Source organism: Macrobrachium rosenbergii, chromosome 8, assembly GCF_040412425.1.
Source record: "Macrobrachium rosenbergii isolate ZJJX-2024 chromosome 8, ASM4041242v1, whole genome shotgun sequence".
NCBI lineage: Eukaryota > Metazoa > Arthropoda > Malacostraca > Decapoda > Palaemonidae > Macrobrachium > Macrobrachium rosenbergii.
Window position 1 is genome coordinate 12880129 of NC_089748.1, and position 26937 is coordinate 12907065.

The 26937-nt window shown below is 38.5% G+C and overlaps 1 protein-coding gene across 1 annotated transcript in view; it reads left to right on the forward strand.

The window, feature by feature from the left end:
• Positions 1-26937, forward strand: part of Iml1 (GATOR complex protein Iml1) — a 596567-nt gene that overhangs the window by 297738 nt on the left and 271892 nt on the right. The window contains 2 exon segments of the mRNA XM_067107292.1: positions 12956-13167; positions 23526-23734. Coding sequence (XP_066963393.1) covers positions 12956-13167; positions 23526-23734 — 421 coding nt within the window.

A 26937-nucleotide genomic window follows, 5' to 3' on the forward strand; every position in this document is an offset into this window, starting at 1 on the left:
GAGCCCCTAGTGCAAGGTGAATGGAATATTAATTAAGTTTGGCATGGTCTTTAAAAATGCTAATAAATGTTTATTTAGATGTAGAAATTTCACGAGTTTAAGTACTAAATATGACCCTAATCATGCTCATTTAAAAGCTAACTTTTAAATGAACTAAAGTTAGTGTAATTTTATTTAAAATTTAGCTTATTACCCTTAAAAAAGGAATACAGTAAATGGTTGACATAAAAATTGAGTACTGCACAGTTTCATAATAGCGCATTTATAGTAGGTGCGTACGTATACTAATGTTACCCCTAATTCATGGGATGCCGTTTTCTTTGTCACTTAGAGTAAAAGCCGTTTTCTTTGCGTCACTAGGCAAAACGTCATGTGTCAGTCAACAAAAGTACAATTCCATAAAACATCGAAAACATGTACATAATGTTCGTAGAAGGTAGTACAGTACAGGTAAAATTCAATCAATTTAAAATCATATACTGCACAGGTAATGACGTACAGAGAATAATAAGTTGTTAACGTATGGTTGAGCTCTAACTACGAATGAGAGAGAGAGAGAGAGAGAATGAGAGAGAGAGAGAGAGAGAGATACTGTAATAAAGTAACTGTACTGCTTTTGTATCGTATTTATGCAAATATATAAATACAAATTTTCCATTCTGATTTTACACCTAAAAACAAAAAACTTAAAAATTATACACACTTTCTACAGGGGTATCATCTTTGAAAGATGCAGGGTATCACATCTTGTAAAAGTACACCAACTGAACGTGCTGTAATTACATGCACATACAGATTGCACCAGCACTTTTCTCCGAGGTGAACAGAGTAATTTTCAAAGAATGACACATATACAACTCTTAATTACATCTCTGATATTACATTAAAGAATTCATTTTATCAAATGAGCTAATTTTTGAACAACCTCATCTCAAGGTCATGTAAAGTCCTTGTGACAAAGACTTTGCAAATGGACATAATACTTGTATGATATTTATGTACAGAAATATAAATATAAATTTTCCATATCGATTTTACAGTTAAAAGCATGAAAACTTATAAATGTACTTCAAACATTAAACAAGCATTTTCTGCAGGGTATCATCTTTGAAAAGTGCAGTAACTTTGCAAATGGGTATCACATCTTGTAAAAGTACACTAAGTGATGGTGTGCTGAAAAGGGATTTTGACAGACCATAAAAATCTATTTCTGAGAAGGTCCCGTGTCACCCGGTGAAATTCCATTACAGCTTTGAAAATTTCTAGGTATAACCTTGCTAGATATACCAGTGAAAAAGAGCTTTCAGGAAAGCTGGGGTTACTGAAGAGAGGGCAATATTTAGTCTAGCGCCTTTAGGAAGGCGTCGGTATAAGAAGGGGTGAGTGAATTACCACTACCACGGAAACCTGCTTTGCAAAGATCTCCTCATCAAAATCTTGGAACAGAGCGGTGAGCCGTTGTCCAGCCCCCCACCAAACACCCGCCAGGACTGCTGAAACACCAGGGCCACCTACCTCATTCCATGCTGCACTAACCCCAGACTTTGGCATGTGCAAGAGGGGGAGAGTACTAGGTGATTCAGGAGGGTCTCCCGGGTGACGAATGGACCTTCCTCAGAAATAGATTTTTCCTCTGTCAAAATCCCTTTTCTGAGTCCAGTCCCGTGTCAGCCGGTGAAATCTTTGATAGAGAATCATGCCAAGGCTGCAACTACCAGGAAAAAGAAATTGAGGGGTAATCTGAAGAAAAGGCAAAAGTTTTACCAAAATAATTTTAATTAAGCAATCACTTCCGTGTAGCAAGAACTCTAAGACTTTGCATATTAAATCTAAGGCACATTAAAAAACTGTAATACTATGAAACATGGGCAGACTCGGCTTCTCCGGAGAAAAAGCCCCAAAAACCTTAAAATTACTTAAAGCAAAGTGAAACATGAAAGGCGCACAAAATAACTGCAAATATAACCTTAATACTATACAGTAAACTTAGGCTAAACACGACAAGAGACAAAATCAATTAACATTAATATATACATTCATCATGGGGTACATGGAGCCAAATAAAAACTGTCAGTACCCCACAAAACAATCATGGCATTTCAGATTACGCTTTTTCCATCAACAGGTACAAGAAACAACAATATGAGGAGCCAGGCAGTGAGGTATAATCAACCAGGAGAATAAGCAGAAAAGTAAATGAGGCTTGTTGGGCGTGGGGGGAAAGGAAAGGACAAGGATATGATTAATTAAGGTGGGGAGATGACACTTCCCACAGCTATGGTAGAAAATTTCAGGGCTTTGAGGCTGTTTTTAAATAGTGGCGTTTAAACACTAGAGGTGATTTCCAACCCGTAAATTTAGATAACAGGCAAAAGTCCATATTATGAAAGTAATTAAAAGTAGCAACTGCTCTTTATCATGAACCTTGGGGATTGAATCTGGGTTGGCCTGTTTAATATGGGTGGCTGGTAAAACCTGGTTAGAGGAGGAGGGTTTTGATCCAGCTCCATCCTAGGCCTTTGGACACAATGCTGTGTGCCCAAGGGCTGAAGGTCCATTGGTCCCTGAACCAAAACAGCGACCGCCTACCTGTGTTCTCTCAGTGGGAGTTTCGGGTTTATTCCCCTACCACGTCAGGTCTTCCCCTTGGGGTGGTAGTTCTGGCTTTTCCTCTATGAGGGGTTTGCCTCTTCCTCCCAAGCAAACTCCTAACCCTATTAAGGCCGTGAAAATAACCCACGGCCTTCATATGTGAGGTTGTATGCGGTGAGCCACATATGAGGGTGCAGCTGGTTGGACCAGCACTTCTTCGTGTAAGCTGGGTGGGCCTTAGAAGTGGAAGGCTGTGCCACTGCCGAGACCGGAATGTCTTGGACTACCGCCTGGTGGTTTGGCCTCTTATGCCTCCTATTAAACGTTTACCTCCTCTCGATTGGGGGCCGGCCGATTCTGGGGTCTTCCATTTGTAGGCTGAAATACAGCCCAGCGCCATCGAAGACTTTGGTTGGCCTGTGTAGCCTCGGCCATAACATTTTGTGACCTCCTCTTCAGGGAAGAGGTTATGGTCAAGTATAATCGAGAATTTTCACGAGCTTGTTAGGCTCGTGACGGATAGTTGCATCGGCGAAGATGAACTTCCTACATTCCAGTCTGGCCAAGATAAACTCAGATAAGTCAGACTGGAAGCCTGCCAGCAAGGACTTAGCCAAAACCTGAAAAAGGGCTGGTCCGAGCAGGAGATTGGCAGTGGCTTCAGTGAGGGCGGAGTTCAACGACCGGGCTAACTGTAACTGGAGCATCAAACTCCCGTTTTCAAAGAGCTTCCGGCAGTTCTGGGGAGCTGCTCGCTAATTTTGCGTGGAGGCGCAGGGGTCCAGCTTCCCGACCGTGAAAGTGGACGGGGCGTCTGTCCAGAACTCATTACTTCCTGGGAATACCAGGGGAAGTAGGGTCTGTCTCCCTTAGCTGAGGTATTTAGAATACCCTCAAAAGCACGCTCGGGCCGTCAAGCACTGGCAGCCAGAGCGACTTTGTCCAAGCAAGGTGTGGAAGGTTGTCTCCCAGGGAAACATGGTGAAGTTCCCTTGAAAGGAGTGGTTCGTGTTATCTGCCTGCCACTCCGTCAGAGTGCGCTGGAGAGCCGACTGGGCTTGGTCCCTAGGGAACGATGACAGTCTCCTAGGAACCTTGCTGACCGAATCCAGGCTTCCTCCGTGAGCCTCACCAGCCTGGGTCCAAAGGGGCAGGAGATCGGGGGAAGAACTCCAGTTCCTCCAACCGTCTGTGCCAAGACCATCAAGAGTTAGCTTGCCATCATATTGGATGGCCCTGAGTAAAGACAACACGCCAAGGGTTACCGACATCAAATTGATTGGGAGGTCCGCAGTGTCGGGGATAACATACTGTGGTTCGGCTGGGGTGGGTTAGCCATTCCCGCCAGTATGTTATCATGACTGGCCAGCTTCTCGGAGATTTTGCTAAATCTCGAATCCAGGTCCTCCGTAAGAAACGCTTATAAAGTTGGTTAGCAAAGGCCTCTGCATCGAAAGCAGGTTGGCGAGGAGGGCTAGGTTTTGCAGCCCTCTTACTCGCGCCTTTGCTGGAGGAACCAGACTTGCTCCCGGAGGCTACAGGTCCTGAGACCTTAGCCTTAGCTGGGGAAGGGCAATGCCTTCTTGGAAGACGAGGACTTGAAGCCATACGCCTTCCATGAAGTCTTCAACTTCAACTTGGGGATAGCAGATGGAGCTCTATCACCCAAGGAGGAAGACTTCACAAAAGCCTGAAAAGGAAGAAACAGATGAAGCAGGGGAGTCAAATAATGGGGCCCGCCCAACAACCTCACCTACCTCACCACTTACCACCTGGTCCTGCTCTGCATTCATCGGTTCCAGGTCGAGATTAAGAAGAGCGGCAACATCCTCCGAAACCTCCGCATGTAGAGGACATCCGCTTGGGGTGGCTGGGTCTCATCCCGGATCTGCTGGATGATAGGGGTGGCCAGATCTTCAGGCACTGCACTTGTGCGCCACCCGTCTTGCGCCGGGGTGAAGAGTAAGTCCCTCAACCTAGCGCCGAGGGCGTAGGGCTTCCATTACGGAACGTTCCTTCCAAACCCAGCCACCCAGGCCGGAGGGATTCCAAGGCAGACTTCTTGGAAGTTTCTGTCCGCCTGTAAGAAAACCAACAATTAGCTAAAGGACGAAAACCATTCGGGAACCTCATAAACAATGTATAATATACAATATGAGGAGCGTAAAACAAGAATGATGTAGAGACTGTCACTTACCAACTCGTCCTGGACAGTTGTGCAGAGAGCAAAGCAAACCTCACAACCATCAGGGTGCCAAACAATCAGGTCATCAAGGCGGACAGCTTGCTGCACAACCAGCGTGGGTCCGACAAACTACGTGACCGTCATGGTGGGTTGTTGGAGAGAGGCGGTGCACTTTGGCCCTCACAGCGAACAGTCTGTAAGAAGAAAAGTACATGAACCTCCCACCTAAGCAAAATAAAGCTGGCGAGGCCGGAAATTCAACTGCAGCCGAATACTCCGCGGAGAAGAACTCCCTATCATAAACTGGGCCAATAAGCTCTAAATTACACAGAGTGGAAGGTAGGATTCAGACCCGGAGTACTCCGGGGAATGAAAGGAGAGAGACCAGGAACTAACCATAAGGGCTGCCAGTAAAAATAACGGCGGAGACCCTGTATAGGACCGGACTCACTATTTATATAAAATGAATAAAGGAGAGTACTCCTGTAGATAACAGACTTATCTAAAAATAAAAACAGTAACAAGTGATGGTAAGAACACAAGAGGACGGAGGATCCGTTCCCTATAATGAAAAACCTTCCGCCCTTACTTCCCGCCGGAGAACAGTAGAGATGGGCAAAATGCTCACATGTTCATAACATAGGGTGAAGCAATTAATATATACCGTATCAACGTAAACCTGACGCTGGCGAGGAAGTGATTCTGCACGTTCGAGTAAACAAACCACCAACCCCAAATACAGCGATGCTAGGGACAATATGGGAGGATTGCGAATCCCTCAACCAACAAAGAAGTCCCGGAACTCGGAGAAAACGCCATCTAGCGTCACCCGCACGAGCAGAGCAAGGCTGGAAAGGAGGAGGAGGAGGGAGGAGGGGGGAGGAGGAGTAGGCTACCAGAAAGGAACAGGAGACGGGGAGAAGCTCACCCGCTCGACTGCACCATACCTCCCAGACCATGAATCTTGGAGGGGCAAAATGACTGGAAGCAACCAACCCGAAGCCCGACTCCTAGTTAGGCGAAGCCTAATATGGACCTAACCTAAGTATAGGCTATTTCGAGGAGTGTAAAAGGGAACGAGGAAGCAACTGGGAGAGAAATTTTGAGCCGAGAACCAGCAGGGATCGAGAATGGCAGGCAAGGGCGACTAGCCTAGAGGAAACACATCCAAAGATGTTTCGATTCCCCAAATGGAGGAAGAGAACCAAGGGGCTCACTCTGCCTTTCCGAAAAACGATCCCGGAGGAAAACAGCAACAAAACTCCCTCAACCTGAACTCCCCACCCAGGGCAAAGGGAAGGAAGCTAACAAGCCTACTCCACAACATAACCAACACTCATAAAAACTAAAATGTGCTCAACAGAGAGCGTAGCCTACCACGGGAAGCGGTTAGATCTGAGGCTGCCGCCAACACCGAGGTAAACCACTCAAAAAACTAAAAATAAAACTACAAGAGAGCACCATCTTCAATCAAAAATAATTAGCCTAGTAAGACCAAAACAATAGGAACCCAGCCTGGGGGGTACCTGCTGGGCATCACTTTACAAAGGCCAGTAGGCCAATGATCGTAATTCGAAAGGGGAGCCACCGCGAGGAACCACCAGGAAGGGAACCAAGGGGGCAAATTATCTATAACGACGATTGTTGAGACGACTCAACTGAAAATAACAGAAGGAGACGCCTCATGGTCGACATGGCTGGCTGGGGACGCGTGGCGAAATAATAAGATCTCGATATTTATGAAAATACGAGACTATAACAGCCAAAAATTAGAACAAAACCCCACAAGAAGATGGTACTTAACTTGGAAATAGTAAAGCTGCTCGATGCCATCGTTGATGCAGAAAAAATCCAAAATAATGGAAGAGCACACACAAAATAATCCGAAGATTCACGTGCTAGAAAATGGAATGAGGTAGGTGGCGCTGGTGTCGCCGTCCTGGAACAGGTGTTTGGTGTGGGGGCTGTAACAACTCACCGCTCTGTTCCGGGGATTTTGATGAGGAGAGATCTTTCTCAAGGTAGGTTTCCGTGGTAGTGGTAATTCACTCACCCCTTCTTATACAGAACGCCTTCCTAGAAGGCGCTCGACTGGGGTAGTAACCCCAGCTTTCCTGAAAGCTCTTTTTCTCTGGTATATCTAGCAAGGTTATACCTAGAAATTGGTGCTGTAATGGAATTTCAAAGCTGACACGGGACTGGACTCAGAAATTACCTTTGCATCATATTTATGCATGTACAAAAATAAAAATAATACATTTTTGATACAGATTGTACACATGAAAGCATGAAATGCATTTTTCATAGAGATTTTACACATGAAAGCGTGAAATGCACTTTTCATAGAGATTTTGCACATTAAAACATCAAATGCATTTTTCATACAGATTTTACACATAGAAGCATGAAATGCATTTTTCATACAGATTTTACACATAAAAGAATGAAATGCATTTTTCATACAGATTTTACACAAAAGCATGAAAACTTGTAAATTACTTAAAAAATTAAACACCCACTTCTGCAGGGTTTCTCAAGAATTTCGTGTGTCTGTGAAAAAATCGTGTATGCCCATTAGTTAGGTTCCAGTGAAAAGTTCGTTTGTGTGTGAATTCGTGCACCTCGAATCGTGTAAGATCAAAGTATTACTGTATATATATATATGTGTGTGTGTATGTATGTATGTATGTATGTATGTACATACACGGAGTCCCCGGTTAGCGGTGGCATTAGTTAACAGCATTCGGTTTTATGTCGCTTGGCTAATGACTACGTTAACCAGATTTTTGGCACCGGTAAGCAGTTTATGTGCCGATGAACCACTTAACAGAGCTGTTAACCAGTTAACAGCATCGTTAAGTGGATCATAAGCACTTTCTTCATCATAAATGCCATTGATATATATACAGTATATATGTATATAAATGTGTGTTTTATATATTATATATATATATATATATATATATATATATATATATATATATATATATATATATATATATATATATATATATATATATATATAGATAGATAGATAAATAGATAAATAGATAGATAGATAGATAGATAGATAGATTTCTGACTGACATCGGGATCAAACACAGGTCTTTCAATTGAAAATCAGGGCACTACCAGCAGAACAATACAAGTCATAAGAGAAATTGGAACCTAAGTATAAGTACCATTGTACCTAAGACTTTTACCTGGGGAGTCTTACTGCCAAGCATACCAGTGAGTTTTACCCAAGTTCCTGACCCAGCAGTGACCGTACTGAGAGCATTTCATTTGAATTATCCCTTCTAAGTGAATAAGATACAAGTAATCAGCACACAATATGTGTGGAGCAGGAATAAATTTTGACTCACATTGGGATCAAACCCAGGTCAGGTCTTTCAATTGAAAGGCAAGGGCAGTACCAACTGAGCCACAAAGGTTATAAAAGAAGTTGGAGCCTAAGTACCACTATACATATGACTTTTACCTGTGCAGGCTTACTGTGGATATTTCTGTGACCTGTTATGAATGGTGTACTTCATTCTCAGTTCATCCAGTGTGAAGACCTTTTACTTCATTGTGTAGGACCTTTATATAATGAAAGCTCATTCACATTGGATTAAGTACTTTTCATTTTATCTAATCCCTCATCACAAATAGATCTTGTACCTTGAGATTAAACCTTTGGAGAATTTTGGGGTCCAAATCTAATTCTTGTTTTTGTTACAAAGCACTCAGTTCTGGTTAACCATTTATAAGTTTAGAGGTAGAGTAGTCCTTCAGTTATCTGGTTTCACCTTATCCGGGACTTAACGTTATCTGGAGGGTCCCTGACATCACATTACTGTGTATACATATATGATATATATACAATACATGAAAATTTGAAAAAAATTGCACCCACATAGTTAGTAACACTGCACGGGCAGAAAGAGGCAATGGTAACACTGCATACAGTTATATGCACACTCATAAAGGTGTAATGTGGGTTTGGAATGCTGGATTAAGGGGTGTTGTTGGGGGAGGAAATGAGCTGAGTAGGGAGGGTTGGGAGGGCCCTTGTCTTCATGGAAGCTTTCAGCTGTTATTGGCTTAAAAGCATCAGAGTCAGTGAAATGTCACTTTATTTGCTGCTTTTGAAGGATTGAATTTTGTGGGGTGTAAGCCAGGGTAAATGCTTATGAGGTGGGAGAGTGGAGTGTAGAGGGTTGGTGGCATTTGTTTGCTTGAGTGTTTCGTATAATTTTTTAACTTCATTTATTTTAAAAGTTCTTAGTTTTATTTTTTCACATTCATTGATTTTAAAGTTAAATTATCGTTTTTAAAGTTGAAGTATCAGAAAAGAAATACTTGAATAGATTGTGAAATATTATCGGTGTAAACTGCTTAGGCATGTTGTTTCAGAACTTTTCTTGCCCATCAGTGTCTTGGTCTGTGTGCTTGTGTATACATACACCATGTATGTGTGCATGTGTGTACACACATGTATGCATCATATTGAAATAAACTACAGTATGCACTTGTGTATATTACGTTATGACAAGTGAAAATTTACAAATCCTTATTTGTCCAAAACACATCATAAACAAACTTCGGCAGTCATACATCTTAGGTTGCAGCCGTTGGTAAACTGGTAATGCAGTATGTTTACAGATACACACAAGTATGTAAAACACATTTTATTAAAGGATAATAACTTTTAATAAGATAATCCTGCACAATGAGAGAGAGAGAGAGAGAGATTAATATGATTGCTTACAGAAGTGCAAAATACTTGAGGCTATTGCCTGTTCATATGAATCAAACGAAAGACTAGGTATTGCATTTAGCTCTTATTCACTTTTCGTTCAGTTGTAACTATTAAATTAGATTACATTTTGGGACAATAGGTATTGCATGTCTATACATGTCCAAGACACAATGAAATAATTCAATAGGATGTTGATTTTTTGTTTGTTCGGTTTTAACCATTTAAAAACTGCATATATGTAAATCTCTCTCTCTCTCTCTCTCTCTCTCTCTCTCTCTCTCTCTCTCTCTCTCTCTCTCTCTCTCTCTCTCTCTCTCTCTCTCTCTCTCTCTCCAGCTTTTAAAAACTTGTAATCAATTGAGTCAAATGTGAAATGTAAACTATTCGAAGGTGATGATAATTGCAATTTTGCTCTCTCTCTCTCTCTCTCTCTCTCTCTCTCTCTCTCTCTCTCTCTCTCTCTCTCTCTCTCTCTCTCTCTCTCTCTCTCTCTCTCTCTCCAGATCAGAATTAAATGGTTATTAGATTTTTATTTTTTTTAATGTTGAGGTACCAAGAAGCAGTACTAAACGGTAGCTACTTGTTCCATATAAAATTAGCGTGTGTATACATACATACATTTACGAATTATGTTGCTGTGTGTTTCCTTGCCTTTCTCTATCTTTCTCTGGGTTATTCTTAGCCGTTTCTGTATATCTTACAGGTAAGAGCGAGAGAGAAAGAGGGAGAATTTCAATGTTAATTTGCACAGTTTCGTTTTTATTTTGTGCACAGCTCTATACAGTATTCTGTGTTGTTTATAAGCATACTGAAGTGTGTTGTTTGTTGTTTATAAGTATATTTAGTATATACAGTAATGCAGTATTGACAAGGTATGGGGAGTAAGGTTAAGAGGGTGCCAGTTTATATCCACAGATTGTTTTTTTTAATTACATCTGGAAATTGCCATTACCTGGCAGGGTCTTGGATGCATTAATCCCGATACGGGAGAGATTATATCATGATATAAAGTTCCGTCCTCCCTGCCCTACATTATTGCTGTCAGAGATCATGATTATAAAATAAAAATACTAGGTTGACGGTAAAAAACTGATGGGTCTGAATATACAGATGGACAAAACATGGCTACCACAATAAATCTTCTTTTAAGAAAATTTTATGGCCTGGAACATTTCATGATAAATGAAATGGGCACCACAATTAATTGATTGGTATAGAAAAAATTAATTTTGTTTAGAAATCTTGGTACATTTTCCAGTTTTTTTATTTGTAAATAAACCACTATTATTGTGTACATATCTTTATTACCCAAGTGTGATTAGTTCATTATCTGACAGACACATACAGTAGTAATTTTTGGGTGGTGAACTGCTGTCTTTGAATCTGCCTAGAAAGTGCCAGTATGACCTGACAAGGAAGAGAGTTTGAAGGACAGTGGAATGTAAAAGCTTGCCATTGAAGACATTGGAAGTGCAAAAATAGGAATTAAAATCACTCAGATAGTAACCTTCTTTGTACCTGAAATCTGCCTAATGCTGGTTGTAGGCTAACTCAGAGGAATGTTTTTGTTTGCTTGTGTCATATTTCTTACTGAATCACGATTTATTTTGTTTTCCTATGGTAAGGTCAGGTTAGATGTGTTTAGGACTTACAAGGGCATCCATAAAAAGCTCTTTTTTCTCTGGTATATCTAGCATATTATACCTAGAAATTCGTGCTATAATGGAATTTCACCGGGTGACACGGGACCTTCCTCAGAAATAGAGTTTTCCTTTGTCAAAATCCCTTATCTATTAGGTGTAACCACTGAAGAGTAAGGTTGAATTATACTTAAACATAAATAATTTTGTCAATGAGTATATAATTAGTCTAAAGCCTATAGAGCAGAATCAACTAGATAAAAAGTAGGTTCTCTGTGTATAGGCATAAAACTGAGAAAATAAAGGGTCATGCAGAGAAAATGGCCTGGTAACATTTCTGACTTGACTTATAAAGTTGGTCAAAAGAGTAAACAAAACAAAGTAGTTATTAATTTGGGTACAAAATCAATAAATTTCAATAGGAATCATAAAATAAAGCCATTAATGGATTAAAATTCCTTGAATAGCTAATGAATGTTAAGGCATGTCCAGGATCTTTAATGGTATAATTTTCTTAATTTTTTTTATATGGCTTCGTTGTATGTGAGGTGTGACATTGCAGCATGGAAAAGATAATTTAAGTGATGTTAGAATACCAAAACACAAAAAACAAGCTCCCATAGGTAAAGAATACAGTATGCACAGAGATGTAGCAGACTTCAGTTAGAGAATATTATGGCCCCAATAAAAAGTTAGAGAAGAATTTAAAAAAGCAACATAATGATTGCATGACAGACCAGAAATGTTATTGATCCAGCAAAAGCATTGCAAGGACGTGTATGAACTAAAGTGTATTAAGCACAAAAGTATACTAGAGTCAATAAAGTTCTAAAAATTGGAAGCATTTGTTAAAAGGCAAAAGAAAAAATCGACAGGACATGTAAGTAATTTCTTAACTAGGGAGTTATAAAACTTATATGTAGTGTTGGAAAAATTCTTCGAAAGGATCTGAGCAACAACTTATAAGCAAACAAGAAAGAAATCCTACCACAGAAATCCAGCAAATAAGCACTGAAAGCTTAGAAGTGCAGAGAATATTAAGATAAAATGTATTGGGTAGCAGTATGCACTCCTCTACTTCATCTCATCCTGTTCTTTCTCCAGAATGCAGGCATACTCATATCCATGTGTCCTCTCTGCCTCCTACTACAGAGAAATCAGAAGCTCACTCTTCCATGGACACTTAATTTTAAAAGTTTGTGTAAGCAGTCTCTCTCTTATCAAATGTCAGGTAAAGTTCTCTAAGGAAAAGAAACTTTGCAACTCTACTTTTTTATAAAAGAACTTAAATAAGATATATTAGAAGGAATTAAAGTGCCTCTTGGGTATCCATTTTTCTCTTATTATATGTTTTCTTCGTGAATATTTTTATGTTGTCCCTTGTTTTCAAGTCTTTTAATATTTGAAAAGTATTGAAACAACCATATTTTAGGTTTTTTTATGTGAATTGTCTGTATGTTGACTTTTGTTATCAAATCTTATAATGACTGAGAGGTATTAAAACATCAGCATTAACTGGAATATTAATTTAGGCTCAGTGTCTGGCATTTACTGTCTCCATCAACAATATCAGTAGCTCTTCCCAATGGCCTGCTTGTTTTAATTGTGATTGAGATATTTTTATGCACTTCATTACACTATTGCCTATGTTTTTTGTGAGATGCATTTCACGCATTGTATAAAGCACCATATAGTACTGTATTTCATAGTACTGAAATACAGTACAATATATAAAGAGTACTGTATATTTTTTGTGGGTTTAATCGCTTAGAACATATCTTTTTCGTTTAATAGGTGTCGATTGGAAGAGTTTATCCTTACCAGCCTGCTTACCCATCACAACGGATTACTTTCCTGAGGATAGTTCATTGCACAATGACTATGTAGTTGCTGATTACAATTTGTTACCAGATGATATGACAGAACATGCAAGAACTGTTGGTGGAAGAAAGCCACTCTCTACCCAAGATGTTTTTCTGGAGCTGGTGTCTCAAAGACTTTCTCAGGTACAGTATATATGTTTTGATTTTTTGGATTGCTTTGCATTTTTAGTTACTAAAATGTTCAAGTGTACTAAAGGGCATTGTATATTCTTTTTAGGCATTTGTTTGTTTCATCACAACCCCGTTAACCATATACAGATATATGCATGTATTTGTGTTCTTAAATGTTTCTAGGTCCACCAGTCTTTTGCGCACTATCTTGGTCCACAGGTATTTCTCAGCCAATAATCTCATTTCCCATGAATTTGTGGTGCTGTTGACAACTCTGCTCATGGGGTTCATATGTTTATTTTGTGGACAATTGCTGTACCAGCACAAATCACTGATTCATTTCTTATTTTCCATTCATCATTATTTGTTTCAGTACTTTTTAACTTAAGTTCACTCAATGAGTGGTAAATGAGTTATTTCTGCATTTAGCAGGTACTCCCCAGTTTCTCAGGTCAACTCTTGGATCACCTGCTTCATAAGGTACAGTACATCTATTCTTCTTGAGAATTAGCTGTTACTTTTATGAGGAAAGTTCACTAAGCTAAGTTTTGCAGCTAACTAGCTAACAGGTTGTTAACCTGTCGGCAATAGGAAATAGGTTCGTTTTTTTGCGGATAATTTTTTTTCGTTATTGATTGGCTGTACTGTACCAAAAAGTAAGTGTGCTCTGTTTTTAATTTTTTGTAAGCATCTTTTTAAACCCAATTGTTTTCCCCATGAAACAGTTGTATTATCCCCCAATGAAGTAATTGGATTAATTGTACAAAATATATTATTGCTTACCTCAAATCCAAAATATGTTGAGTGTGGTAGGTGTGTGTCTACCAAAAAGAGCAAGCTGCTGAAGAACATCCACTGATTGAGGTAGGTATCTTGGCTTCCGTTAGTTTTGTTAACTCTCTTCAGAATTATGCGATTAAAATCTTCATCTTTTCTACATCATTTCTGTCCAGTGTCATGATCTTTGAAACTGCCCACCAGGCATCAGCTGTCCTCATCTTGTTTTTGTACAAACTACTTGTAGAGTTCCACAATAACTCCTATGGTTAGATAAATCACTGTATCAGTTTTCTTTCATGTCCACTCCGTTTTATTTCGCCGATGCCTCTATAACTTGTTGCATAACTTATCACCTTGTCCACACCATGGTTACCAATATTACAGCACCACAATTGTACAAACGTACTTACAGCATATGCGTTCCAGACAATATCAATAGCTTACCAATAAACTTGGGAAGCTGATGTTATTGACAGGTATGAATGCACCTTATGTCTAAGCAGAGAAGAGTGAAAGGTGAGCTTTATAAAAAACTTTGAAGGCTCCCCTTCTAACCATAATAAACATGTGCTTGGAAATTGTTGTAACATCCCTAAACCAAGTAAATCATTCCAAATATTTTACATATCAGTGGAGAGGTGAAGGAGTGTGTTTTGGAGAGGTAAGAGATCATGAAATGAGAATAAAGTATCCAGATATTCCCATGTGGATGATTTTAGTCCATGATGAGATTTACAATGATTCCATTAACCAGTGGTATTGTTAGCCTTACAGAAACCTCTGGAGCTTGTGAAAAAAGAATTGGCAAAGATTTCATTATTTATTCCAATTTCTTTAGTGCTTTATCAGCCATTAGGCAGTTCAATCCTTCTTATCCAGTGATTCAGAAAATCGAGGAATAGCCTTGTTGGCTTGCATCTTGTTACAAATTGTTTCAGCTTTGTTGGGCACCAACCAATGTTAGTTTCAATGGTAACAAACAGACCAAAATAGAGAGTCTGTTCTTCGATTGACTGATGTTCCTTGTCATATCTGACCTATTGGAGGCTAGAGACTAGTCTGAGTAGACTGTGGATAGATTATAAACTAGGGTGATAGGCTACCAATGCTTGATCTTTGTGAGATCTCCCTTACTTTGGAACACATGTTGGTGGAATATCCCAATTATGTAGCTGAGAGAAAGTAACACTGTATTCCAGGTTTTGTAGAGAAAGTTTTGAATAAGAATGTTAAGGAAAGTGTCATGGAGTATGTAAAATATTTTAATTATTTTTGTTTATTACTAACACAGTTTTACCTATAAATCATGCTTATCACACTACTAGTGGTTCCAGTGCTGGGTTGTCATAAGTCAGGTTAAACTCCTCTTCATCATCTTAATGGTCCTCTCACATATTCTGTCCTCAGTTACATATTCACTCCCAGGAGTTCACCATGTCAATATGGGGTTCCTATCTGTAATATTTGAGAATGGGTTTAGAGATGTATGTTTACATTTTACTCATAGAATACAGATTGTTATCAATGTGATCCCAATGCCCTCTTTGTCAGATAGTTGAAGGTTCTGATTATTAATGAGTACAAGACCTCCTAGCACACCCACAGATTGTTTTCAGGTAACTCATTGGTTTCAACATCTTGGTCCATCCCACCTAAGTAGGTTTTCAGGCTGATTTCAAGAAATGAAATCTAAGTTTTAAAAATAAAATTAATTTTGCATACAAACTCTTTACATATGATGTGAATTCCCACTTTCCAGCCTTACTGTTTTCATAGAAGGACATTTCATTCAGAGCATACAATTTATAAACCATGTGATCCCAGCTCCCTATTTACCTTGGAAAATCAAAGGCTCTGATTATTAATGAGTCCCTGAAGGCTTGAGCAGACCTTCAGATTTTTTTCAGTCAACTCATTGGTTTCATCATCTCAATCCATCCCACCTGAATTGATATTCAGGTTAAGTGAAAGTAATGGGTTTTTAGTGATGAAATTAGATTTTTTAAAACAAAATTATGTGGCATGTTGTATTATGACCAATACTGTAGCATAGGGACTGTCCACAGTACTGTATTTTGTACAGTACTGTGCCATAAGTTAAGAAGTAGGAAGTGGGACCTATATTTTTGTTTCATGATCTTTTGAAATATTTAAACTGTGGGTTGTTGCAAGCAACAGCCCAGGTTGATCTGACTTTAAAACTTATCTGCTAAGGATATTTATTAGCACAAAATAAAATAGTTATCCATTATGGTAAATTTCAGTTTCTGTACTACTGAACAATAAGTATAGGAGGAAATTGTTTATGTGTGTCTGTATGATTGATTTTGCACTCCACAGAAATCTATGTAGGGAGCAACAATATCGATAGCCCTAACCAAGAAAGGTGGTATGAAAATTTTCATGTCAAGAAAACAATAACAAGAGGCCAACTTCTACAGCATGACATCAAGAAGACCATACTAAAAACAGGAAATCAATAAGACAATATCAAATACACAATATCAAGGTAACATCTAGAACCTTGCATCAAAAAGAAGACAGAAATCGTTATGTCGTGAGCATAACATAAAAATTATATGGTACTGAAAGCATGATATTAAGACTGCAGCATTGAGCACAAGATCCAGTATTGAGACACACACAATGTTTATGTGTGCCACTTCATAGAAGGGACATGACAACTGGATACAAAGAAGGTTGAACAACATGTTGGAAGAGGAAGGAGCATAGTATTTAGATCCACATGAAACAATGAGACTACTGTACAGCACTCTTTTAGTAACATCTTAACCCTTTAACACCGACTGGACGTATTTTACGTTGACAAAAGTTGTCTGTCGGGTGCCAAGTGGACGTAAAATACGTTGACTACAAAAAGTTTTTTTAAATATTCGCAGAAAAATACTTATAGGCCTCGTTTGCGAGAAATTTTAAATCACGCACCTTGAGGGATGCTGGGAGTTCACAGATCATGCTGTTGTTTTGTTTACAAGCGTGACCCAGCTGCGCATGCGCGAATTTCTTTCTTGTCCCAAAAGAAAGCACCAGCTAACTCTGCTGAAAATCTCAGAAATTCTTTAGTCACTTTGTCGTAATTTTTGCACTGTTTTCAATTAGCCGTTACATAATGTTTTATATATGAAAGTGTGTGCAATTTCATGTAGAATAAAACAAAAAATAACTCATGGTTGTAGCTTTTATCAATTTTGACATATTTTCGTATAAATCACAATAAGTGCCAAAATTTCAAGCTTCGGTCAACTTTGACTCGACCGAAATGGTCGAAAAGTGCAATTGTAAGCTAAAACTCTTACATTCTAGTAATATTCAATCATTTACCTTCAGTTTGCAACAAACGAGAAGTCTCTAGCAAAATATTTCGATTTATGGTGAATTTTTGAAAAAAACTTTTTCCTTATGTCCACACGCTAACTCTGCTGAAAATCTTGTAAGAGCCTGACGCCATCTCTTCCAAACACGTGTGTGTTCGTGTGTTCGTCGTCCATCGGAGTGGACAAGACAACAAGAGCATCTCTTTCTTTCTCTAAAGGAATGCAATTTCAACCATACAATATTTCCGTCTGTTTCTCCTTAACCATACAGGTAGTCGTCGACTTACGACCTATGCGACTTACGACTGATCGACTTTACGACGGCTACGACAATATAATAATATATATTAATATTTAATTTTATATTTTGCTAAAATACGTCGAGCGAGCACGACGATACTTTTTCCCACTACCGCAGCGCACTCATCTCTGAGAGATGCTCAGCTCGGCAGCATTCAGTGTGTTTGTGTCGTTACATACTGCACATTATTACCGAAAGACATTGTTTGTGTGCTCCAAACCCCAATCAAAGATGTCTTCAAAAAGAAAATCTTCCTCAATTTCCAATCCTGCTAAGAAAGCAAGAAAAGCTATTGATCTGGACACGAAACTGAAAGTGATAAAGCAGTTTGAAGGGGGGAAGAAAGTGAATGTAATAGCGCGTGATCTTCAATTATTGCATTCTACTGTGTCGACAATTTTGAAGGATAAAGAACGGATTCGTGAAGCAGTGAAGGGTTCAGCACCTATGAGATCAACAGTGATAACGAAACAACGAAGTGGACCCATACACGAAATGGAAAAACTATTAAATGTGTGGATTGAAAGCCAACTCCAGAAACGTGTCCCATTAAGCCTTCACATACTGCAAATGAAAGCTTTAAGTATTTTTAAGACGTTGAAGGAGCGTGCTGGAGAAGAATATAATCAAGAATTTTCAGCAAGTACAGGTTGGTTCAAACGGTTTAAGAACAGATTTCAATTGCATAATGTCAGAATCACTGGGGAAGCAGCAAGTGCAGATGAGGAAGGTGCGAAAAAGTTCGTTGAAAGTTTGGATGAAATCATTGTAGAAGAAGGCTATTTACCAGAACAAATTTTTAATGTTGATGAGAGTGGCTTATTTTGGAAGCGAATGCCAGAACGCTCCTACATTTACCAAGAGGAGAAATCTATGCCAGGATTTAAGGCCTCTAAAGATAGGCTGACTTTGTTGCTTGGTGGTAACATCGCCGGGTTTAAGCTTAAGCCATTTTTGATTTACCATTCCGAAAACCCGCGAGCCTTCAAAAATGTGAATAGGCATACGCTACCAGTCTACTATCGGTCTAACAAAAAGGCATGGATGACTCAAGCACTTTTCGAAGACTGGTTCTTAAACTGCTTTATTCCCCAGGTTCGTGAATATTGTTTGGAAAACACTGTTCCATTCAAGGTGTTACTTCTTTTGGATAACGCACCCGGGCATCCACCTCATCTAGCCGATCTCCATCCCAACGTGAAAGTGGTATTTTTACCACCCAATAGTACAACTCCTCTCATCCAACCTATAGACCAAGGAGCTATTGCTGCCTTTAAGGCAAATTATCTAAAAACCACCTTTTCCCAAGCAATATCTGCTACAGATGCTGATCCTGACATATCTTTACGCGATTTTTGGAAAAAATACGATGTTCTTAAATGCATCAAGAACATCGCTGCGGCATGGGAAGCTGTGACGAAGAAATGTATGAACGGTGTTTGGAAGAATTGCGCTAAACGCTATGTGAATACTTTTGATGGGATTGATAGTGAGAATGAACTAGAAATGATTCGTAAAAAAAAAATTGTGAAATTAGCCAAAGATCTATCGTTAGAATGTGAAATGGAAGAAATCGAGGAATTGCTTGACAAAGAGTCGGAAGAACTAACAACTGAAGATCTGATTGCGCTGGAAGAGGAAAAGGTGGCAGAAGAAGAAAGGAGAGAAGCAGCAGCAGAAATGGCGGATGAGGAGGAGGAACCACAAAGAATGTTCACGACCAAAGGCTTAGCAGAAGGTTTATCACAGTTAAATAAACTTCTAGCTCATTTTGAAGGAATGGATCCAAATATTGAAAGATTTTCAAGAATTGAACGCATGGTCCTTGATGCTTTTCGTCCATACCGGGAAATTTATGAAGAGAAAAAAAAAACGAACCATTCAGACAAAACTAAGCATGTTTATGAAAATAACACCTCCGTCTACCCCGGCCCCATCTACCGGTACGACCACGGACGACCCCGACGATCCCCAGCCATCCACCAGTGGACAATAATTTCTTTTTTTTTTTTTTCAAATTTAAAATGTTACGTAATTTTTATTTCTATTTTGTATGTTCATGTTTTTGCTGTACTGTAAATCAAATCTATCTCTGCATTACTGTAGTTTGCCTGAAATTTATAAAGAAAAAATAATTTACCGTAAAATAAAACTGTGTTCATAGACGTGTTGGCAACAGTACAAATGTTTTCAGAAGTAAAATTTTGTTCGAAAATGGTAAAAGATTCATATTTTTGTAATGTATTTTGTATTTCTATTTTTTGCAAATAAATCAAATGTAATAAATTATGTATTTAATTCAAACCTATAAATAAATAAAAGTATATAATACGTCATACGTGTAGCCGATTGGCAATGCAAATGGCGGATAAGAAAATGTAAACAAACCAGACAGATGGTTTGAATGCCTACAATAAAAACGTTAAATACAGTAATAAAAGTAAGTATTAATCAAGGAGTTCAAGCATGATAAGATTTCATATTCTAAACGTAATAATAGGTACTATACATGCACATTTTTGGGATAATATAAAATGTATATGTAGGCTAGTCAGTTGTCTATGAAAATGTAAACAAAAAAATACATACATGTATATGTAATATATGTATGTGTGTTTGAACATGGTAAAAAGGATAAAAAGACAGCTCAAACATGATTAAATTTACAGTATTCAATATGCTAAAAAAAGACAGTACAGTATACAGTACATACTTAGGCTATAATATATGATGGATAATATGCAGTAGGTACAGAATACATGTTCATATGTGGTTGGTCGACTTACGACGAAATCGACTTACGACTGCTCTGTCGGAACCTAATGCGGTCGTAAGTCGACGACTACCTGTAGTTGTCTTGATGTATGTACAATCACCACTACTTGCATTGCCATGCAAGCATTCTAATCATGTACTCATAATGTTCCAACGAATCTTCTGTATCAAACTGTGTGTATGTTTCTGTTTGTGAAGACGCCAAACATCTCGCCACTTCGATGGACGACGAACGCACGAACACACACGTGTTTGGAAGAGAGGGCGTCAGGCTCTTACAATCTCAGAAATTCTTTAGTCACATTGTCGTAATTTTTGCACAGTTTTATACTAGCTGTTACATAAAGTTTTATATATGAAAGTGTGTGCAATTTCATGTAGAATACAACAAAAAATAACTCATGGTTGTAGCTTTTATCAATTTTGACATATTTTTGTATAAATCACGATAAGTGCCAAAATTTCAACCCTCGGTCAACTTTGACTCGACTGAAATGGTAGAAAAATGCAATTGTAAGCTAAAACTTACATTCTAGTAATATTCAATCATTTACCTTCATTTTGCAATAAACGAGAAGTCTCTAGCACAATATTTCGATTTATGGTGAATTTTTGGAAAAAAAATTTTCCTTACATCCGTGCTAACTCTGCTGAAAATCTCAGAAATTCTTTAGTCACATTGTCATAATTTTTGCACCATTTTATATTAGCCGTTACATAACGTTTTATATATGAAAATGTGCACAATTTCATGTAGAATACAACAAAAAATAATTCATGGTTGTTGCTTTTATCAGTTTTGAAATATTTTCATATAAATCACAGTGTCAAAATTTCAACCTTCGGTCAACTTTGACTCGACCGAAATGGTCGAAAAATGCAATTGTAAGCTAAAACTCTAACTAGTAATATTCAATCATTTACCTTCATTTTGCAACAAATTGGAAGTCTCTAGCACAATATTTCGATTTATGGTGAATTTTTGAAAAAACTGTTTCCTTACCTCCGCTCGTGCTAACTCTGCTGAAAATCTCAGAATTTCTTTAGTCACTTTGTCGTAATTTTTGCACTGTTTTATATTAGCCATTACATAATGTTTTATATATGAAAATGTGTGCAATTTCATGTAGAATACAACAAAAAATAACTCATGGTTGTAGCTTTTATCAGTTTTGAAATATTTTCATATAAATCACGAATGCCAAAATTTCAACCTTCGGTCAACTTTGACTTGACCGAAATGGTCGGAAAATGCAATAGTAAGCTAAAACTCTTACATTCTAGTAATATTCAATCATTTACCTTCATTTTGCAACAAACGGGAAGTCTCTACCACAATATTTCGATTTATGGTGAATTTTTGAAAAAAACTTTTTATGTCCGCGCGTTATTTATTCATGCATCATTTTGTGATAATATTTTCTCTGTTGCTTTGATCATTTTACAATTTGCTATATACCAAAATCATCGCAATTTAGTGTACAATAGAACGAAAAAAAAATAGCTCATTAGCTTTAACCGTTTTGCTCACAGTGTGATTTGTATGCAATTATATATGAAATTTTTTTTTGCGCTGTCATATATTCCAATATTTATATATGATAATGATATTTTTTTCATTTCTGATGGTTGCATACTAAACTTCTGGCCATGAGAAAAAAAGGAGCCAAAAATGAACTCTTAATCTTAAAAACTAAGCATGCTGTGATTTTATGAAAAAAACTTTTTTTCCGCTTCGGCGCTAACTCCCAAACCCCGCCGGCATACGCCAGACACTTTTGGAAATAGAGGCTCGGCGTTTAAGGGTTAATGTGTTGAGGATTCCAGGATGTAATGGTACCTGTCTGGTGGCTGAAGAAGCCTGAGTTTGACACAGCTCCAGTTGTTGGATGTATACCATTTGCAGAATTTTTCTCTATTCATTGCATATTAAATGGTGCACAGCCTTAGCTACAGAGCATCCAGGACTTATTAGTACTGCACACACTCCTGCCCCCTGTAAGGTGAATAAAATTTCACAAAAAGATGTTTTCAGACTCTTCGTCAAGTAAGCAACCATTCTTTTATACTTGTGAGTCCACGTTAAACTTTCCGTGATTTAACAGCCCAGAAGATAGGCAAATAATGGACCACCTTGTAAGATTAAGACAATGCTAAATGAACAATGACTGGATAGAGAGCAAGTCATCTTTCCAGGAATGTTGTAGATGGATAGGCCATGTGTCTGAAATGGTTCTCTTCAGGGAACCAAGAGGGCTTAGATGATTCAACTCACATATCTTATGAAGTTATAGGTATATAATACCAACTTGTAGTTTAAACAACATGGATGCAATGGGAGAGAATACATTCCTTTGGTTCCCAAATTTGGATGGTGAACATGCTATTGCTAGCATGACTGCCTTGCTTGGCAGTGGACAAAAATATAACAACACTACTTTTTGTTACTGGTTACAGTTGCTAGTGGGATTTCTTACTGAAGATATTATCCAAAAAATTATAATTATGTTCTCTGTTTATAGAGTAGCCAACTTTTATGAGAGTTTTTCTTTTTCAGAATGACAGAACAAGGTGTCAACTTCATATATTGCAGTAACATGTCGTCACTCTGTAGTCTGTTGCATATTGTGTTTACTCACTTATGAATAGATCCACAGTTGTGCACAGTACCTGATGAACATAACATATCCTGATCAGAATTCACTTCGGGGAGTTTAGAGACTTGTTTATGTGACCTCATCAAGACTTTGGGTCTTTAGTAATTGGCTTTTTGAGAGCTTTTTCAATTGCTGATATGTTTTTAGAAAGCTGTTGACCAATTTGCTTTCCTGTTATAATTTGCTTCTAGGAACACTTAAGTACTACTGAGGGGATTTCTTACTGAGTATATTATCCAAAAAATTATAATCATGTTCTGTGTTTATGGAGTAGCCAACTTTTATGACAGTTTGTAAATATAAAAAGGAAAACATAAAAAATAATTATACAAATGTCACTTTTTATGCTTGTGGTCTTGCAATGAAAAAGCTTTTTATTTTCATGATGCTCCATCAATCTGTTTTATTTATCTCTATTTTCAGATATTTTCAGAATTACTCATACAAGTTAAAAACATTTTCTATCACTTTCTGTTGAGCCGTTTTGAACTCAGACAAAAAACTCTTTGAATTTTCTTTCAGGGATTTCAAATCATTGTCAAGCCAGAAAAGACTCAATCACAAGTTCCTGTTGCCATGGGCAACAGTCCACGTTATGCAGGACTTGGAACACTTATGCGAACACGATCTCGAGCAGAATCTTCACAAGAGTATCGGTTGTCAATTGGTCGAATCTTTCACAAGATATACCTCTGTGGGTCTACAATAACAGTTACTATTTATCGACCAAGGTAAATAATTATTTGTAATACATGAAAACAGCACTGTGTACACATTTTGACATTGTATTTAAGATTCTTTTATTTAATGCCAGGAAGAAATAAGTGAAACTGAGAGGTGTACATGTGTAGAAAATCATTTTTATGTTGAGTGTGTATAATTACCTTTATTAGTTGTGAAATAAGATTTCTCAGAATGTACTCCTTGTTAAGTTATACTACTATTTGTTTTTGTTTCTGTTTTAGCTGTCTTCCACATTTGTTCATTTCCAGTAACTTACCTGATAAAACTCTGTCCTGCACCTGTGTATATGTCTGGCATGAACTTTTCATAGTTTCAAAATCTCCAGAACCATTGTCTTCATCATAAACACTTTCTACCTGAACTCCCATCAGGTCTAGGTCTTCAGCTATCCCCATTTTCCATGATTTACTGGGCCTTCCTACAGGTCTTCATCCTATTGCTCCATATCTAATCCTTTTGTAACCAGATATTCCTCACACATTCTCACAACATGTACAGAGCCATATTATCCAGATTTCATATAGGAAGATGGTTGGGTTAGTCCGTCAATCTTGACACACTGAAGCTGTTGCTGTTTGGCTCTGTCTTTATGGACCTTGGGCATAACAGTCATCGACCATACCACATTGAAAACATTGCTTCTCATTCGGTCAGCGAAGTTTAGCAGTGATTGGGTCTAGTCAGTACTTGGATAGGTGACCTGGGAACACCGGATGCTGTTGATGTCTAGAAGATGTCTTTTGCATCCATGGTTAGAAACGTTGGGGCTAGTCAGTACTTGGATGAGTGACCTCCTAGGAACTCCAGATGCTGTTGGCATCTATGAGACATCTTTCACATCCAGGATTCAAGTCTTGGGCTTACGACTTCCCATCGTTCTGCCTGATTCGTCAGGTGATCAAGTGTGTGAGCATTCCGTTTCTAATGACCCTAAAGGCTGTGAAGTACATGAAGGCTTTTTGCGTTACCACTTAGGACTTCACCTCCAAACTAAGTGCCGACAACTTGTTTTTGGTTCTGGCTCGGCCAAGATGTAGTGTCAAGGAGCTCAATTTCTTTTCACTTTATGTATGATCAAACGGATGTACTCCACAGCTGACATGGTCGACAACAGTACGTTCTAGGCAAGATTTCATAAGGTCAGGGGAATTGGTCTGCCCTTAGCATTCAGGAAGGACCTGTTGGTCAGGTACTAAGGATGAGAATGTGGCCACAACCAAGGCCGTCTAGAGAGAAGGCCTGGTCAATTGGGGGGTGAAAGAGGTGTGACGAGACCTTGGTAGTGCTAAGCTAGTGCTGCTTTACGCTTTGAATGGAGAGGTCGCGCTCTATTTTTTCCAGTTTTCTGCTGTTATTACGGAAAATTTTACTGTATATGGATCCATAATACTCACCTGGAACTGAGCAATAAGCTTATGAGGCAAGGGAAAAAGAGAAAATTGCAAACATTGACAGAGTCAAAAAATAAAATCCAAATAATGTCAAATGCTTCAGGTAAAGAAAATACACAGTAAGATCAGGTGTGTGTGTGGGTAATTGCATAAAGAATTGCATGTTAGTTCGTTTAAAATTGCTGCGAATTTGTATTATTTTTGTTAATGTGTTTTATTTTATAATAAAATCATGTTTGAATGATTCTGGTTATTTACTATGCCCAAACTAAACCACAGTTAGTTTAGCTGTTTAAGAAAGATGATTACCATAAGCGGCAAGGTGGCAGAAGAACGATTTTGTAGTAGCAATAATGATTTTAAAAAATCAACTTCAAGAGGAGGGTAAAAAAAAAAAAAAAAAGTTGTAACGCACTAATTAAGCCATGGAAAAGAAACAGAGAGAGGGTGTAGATCGTCAGTTGTCCTGTTAGCCTGAGGGCTTCGACCAAGTAGCCCTACGCCGCTGACGTCAACCCCCCACTGACCTGGCCTTCTCCTCTAGATGGCCTTGCCACAACAGACCACATTTGCCTCCTTTTTACCCTCAGGACATTGCCCATAGATCCTTGGACTCTTTTTCTTTTGGCTCTGTGGTGGCTGCTCAACAGTCATGTAGATCACCCAGCTCTTGAGGACAGGTAGCATCTCACCTAAGGTGTACAGCTGCAAAAGAGGGGCTGAGTGTGGGACTGGCCTCCTGCCTCCTCTTTTATACCCTTCTAAGGGACTGTTAGCAACTTTCATGTGCTGGATGGGCATGCATGCAGGTGTTCTAGATGACTGAGTATCCTGTCTATAATCTAAGATCTTCTTGGATTAATAGATACAATTCCTACCCTCTCTCTAGCAAGGGGAGAGAGGGACTGACAGCGAACAGAGCCATTGGTTATCTTCAGCTCTATTGTCCCCAACAATATGGGTTCATCCAAGCCTGTCTTCAAATCAAGGACGTTACCTTCCATTTATTTGAAGGCCGAGAAGTGTGGCAGTTGAACATCACACATGTTCAACAGATCAGAGGCAAAGGTCTCCTTCCTTTGATCTTGCATGACCAGGAAAGAGGCCCCAGATGAGGCAAACTATCAGACAGTTTAGAGATTTGCTCAGAATCCTCCCACCAAAGAGTAAGTTTGTATACATGTAGGAACAAATGATAAATTTTTTAAGTAATTTATATTTTTTCTAATACACAAACCTGAGGTCTTCACATAAATGGCCCACCTCTATCCACCCCTCATTCTGATTCTTGGGCCAAAAGGTAAAGTGAATGTGTACCAGATGGATGAAGGGGATTCCTCCCCTTCCATCAGTAGTCAACTACCAATATCCACCATGTTTTTAGTTGAACGCCGGCTCCAGCTTGCATTGAATATAAATCCCATATGCAGACCTCAGGTTTGTATGTTAGAAAAAATACAAATTACTTAAAAATTTGTCATTTTTCAAATTACTTTAAATATTTATTATTTTTTATTCATATATTCTACACCACTATTGTCAGTCAGAAACCCTGGATATTAAGAAAAAATGTAGACTGCCACCCTTAATAGGCAACCTGGGGTGCTTTGCACCCCACCACTTTCCAGTTTTACAATGTTTGTGCTTTGGGATCCTTGAATATGCTAGTAGCCAGCTAGGCTTTCTGATATTGTTAGTTTGACTCAAGACCTTGAAGGAGTAAGGTGTATCATTACATTAGTGTCCATATTTACTTTGTGGTAAGCTTCATTGGTGTCCAAGAGACCCCATGTTACCAT